Below are 1,858 nucleotides of genomic sequence, written 5' to 3' on the forward strand. Positions count from 1 at the left end.
TTTTTTCAGAGGGAAAATCATCATGTATATTATATTAAGAAAATATAATGAGCTGTTACATAAAAGGCCATAAACATTTCGGCCGACTGATCCTGATGATAATGCTGTAGATGATAGTAGATGGGGACATATAGATGAAGTTGTTCAGAGCAGATAAAAAGATTTGATCTGATACAAAAGAGGTCCAAAAGACCATAACATAAATCAAAACATGTTCATGATAACCATCCAAAAAAGAAGAGATGATTCCTATGAGAGAAGTTCCACATAGACCATAAGAAAAACCGGAGAGAGAAGAAAACTTATCAATCCGTAACAACCAAAGCAGATATATAAACCAGCACAGAGGCAATTGGAGCCTTGGACTCCTGGAAGATGCGGGCATTCCTCCATTTCCAGAGAAACCAACACGTGAAGATAAATAACGATCTCCATGCTGGACGTTGGTCACTCCACCACTTGAAGCCGTCCTGAACAGAGGAGAAAACTTGGTGAGGAAAACCATGAGATAAGGAGAGATCATACCAGATTTGGGCCGATGCCGGACATTGAAAAAACATGTGGACATTTGATTCGGACGCCTGACAACACATGACACATCTACCTGGACCCATCCATCCTTTTCTTTGAAGGACCTCCCATGTGAGATTCCTATTGGAAAAAACCAACCAAGAGAATAAAATTGCCTTGAGCGGGCATGTTGCTTTCCAGAGCTTGGAAGGAAAGATGGGCGTGGGAAGCGGCGGAAGAATAGTCGATGCAGCTGCATACAAATCTTTTACACTAACAGGCTGTGAGGAGTTCGGCTTCGACCATACCAATTCATCGTTGATACCTGACTGTTTAATACCTTTATCAGCGAAACTCTTTACCGCGGACACCCATATATGTCGCAGAGAGGGAGGCATACCGAGATCCTCTGCATCCTTCCAGGTTGGCGTCGTTGAGGACCATGACTGAATCAGTTTATTCCATGTGAAGAGACCTCGTGTGTGCAGGAATGAAATTAGTTCGGGAGTGAGAGAATCTTCCAAAACAAGAACGGTTGATTCCAGACCGATAAGGATACTCGAGCCAGAATTGAAGCGCCATCTAAGAAAATCGAAGAAGAGATCCTGAATCTTTCTGAAGCCGAGCCATATAGCAAAACCCCTTGAAGAGCCCAGAGACTTCCTCCTGTACCAGTATACCACAGACCTTCCTTTCAGATATTTTTGATTGATAATGGAACTCCATTTGCCAACACCGAAGATGCCACGATGAAGAGAATTACAGAGGAGGGCCTTGCCGAAAGATCTCATATGTAAAAGACCCCATCCGCCAGACCTCTTTGATCTAGAGATTGAATCCATCTTTACTAAGTGAATCTTAGAAAGATGAGATCTGCCACCCCATAGAAAATTAGCAGATAAAGAAACCATTTTGCTAACAATAGAAGAAGGAAGATAATAAAGGTGAGCCCAGTATACCGCAAGCTGAGATAGGACAGACTGAACCAGGATAAATCTGCCACCTAGCGATAGGAAACGCATCTCCCATCTTGAAATTTTTTTGTTTGTAAAAACGGTCAATCAACCACATTTGTTTGAAATATATATATATATATATATAGTTAATCAAGACGATTCTATGTATGTATATATGAATTGCTTAAAAAGCGTAGTATGAAGGTACACTTGAGGAAGAATAGATGATTGACATAATAGGGAGGTACGGTTGAAGCAAGAATAGATGATCGAAATAAATTTCAAATATAAAAGGGCACACGAACCTTCGCTGAATTAAATTAAATCACTTGACTTACTTTTGTCCACGTCTTCCGGAGATTTATAAATGAAACCTTATTTATTTCTCACAT

General features: G+C 40.5%; 1 protein-coding gene across 1 annotated transcript; it reads right to left on the reverse strand.

Moving 5' to 3' along the window:
* Positions 1-305: 305 nt before the first annotated feature.
* LOC149231490 (uncharacterized) lies at positions 306-1,352 on the reverse strand. Its single transcript, XM_089381651.1, has one exon. The coding sequence runs from the start codon at positions 1,350-1,352 to the stop codon at positions 306-308; it is 1,047 nt and encodes a 348-aa protein (XP_089237777.1).
* Between the last annotated feature and the right edge of the window lie 506 nt (positions 1,353-1,858).

The sequence above is a fragment of the Pinus tabuliformis genome, chromosome J (genome assembly GCF_031772625.1).
Source record: "Pinus tabuliformis cultivar Carrire ecotype Pingquan chromosome J, CPIR1, whole genome shotgun sequence".
Classification (NCBI taxonomy): domain Eukaryota; kingdom Viridiplantae; phylum Streptophyta; class Pinopsida; order Pinales; family Pinaceae; genus Pinus; species Pinus tabuliformis.

Bases quoted from the DNA above. Each gene is read 5' to 3' on its own strand.
- LOC149231490 (XM_089381651.1), bottom strand. From the start codon at position 1,352: ATGGATTCAATCTCTAGATCAAAGAGGTCTGGCGGATGGGGTCTTTTA.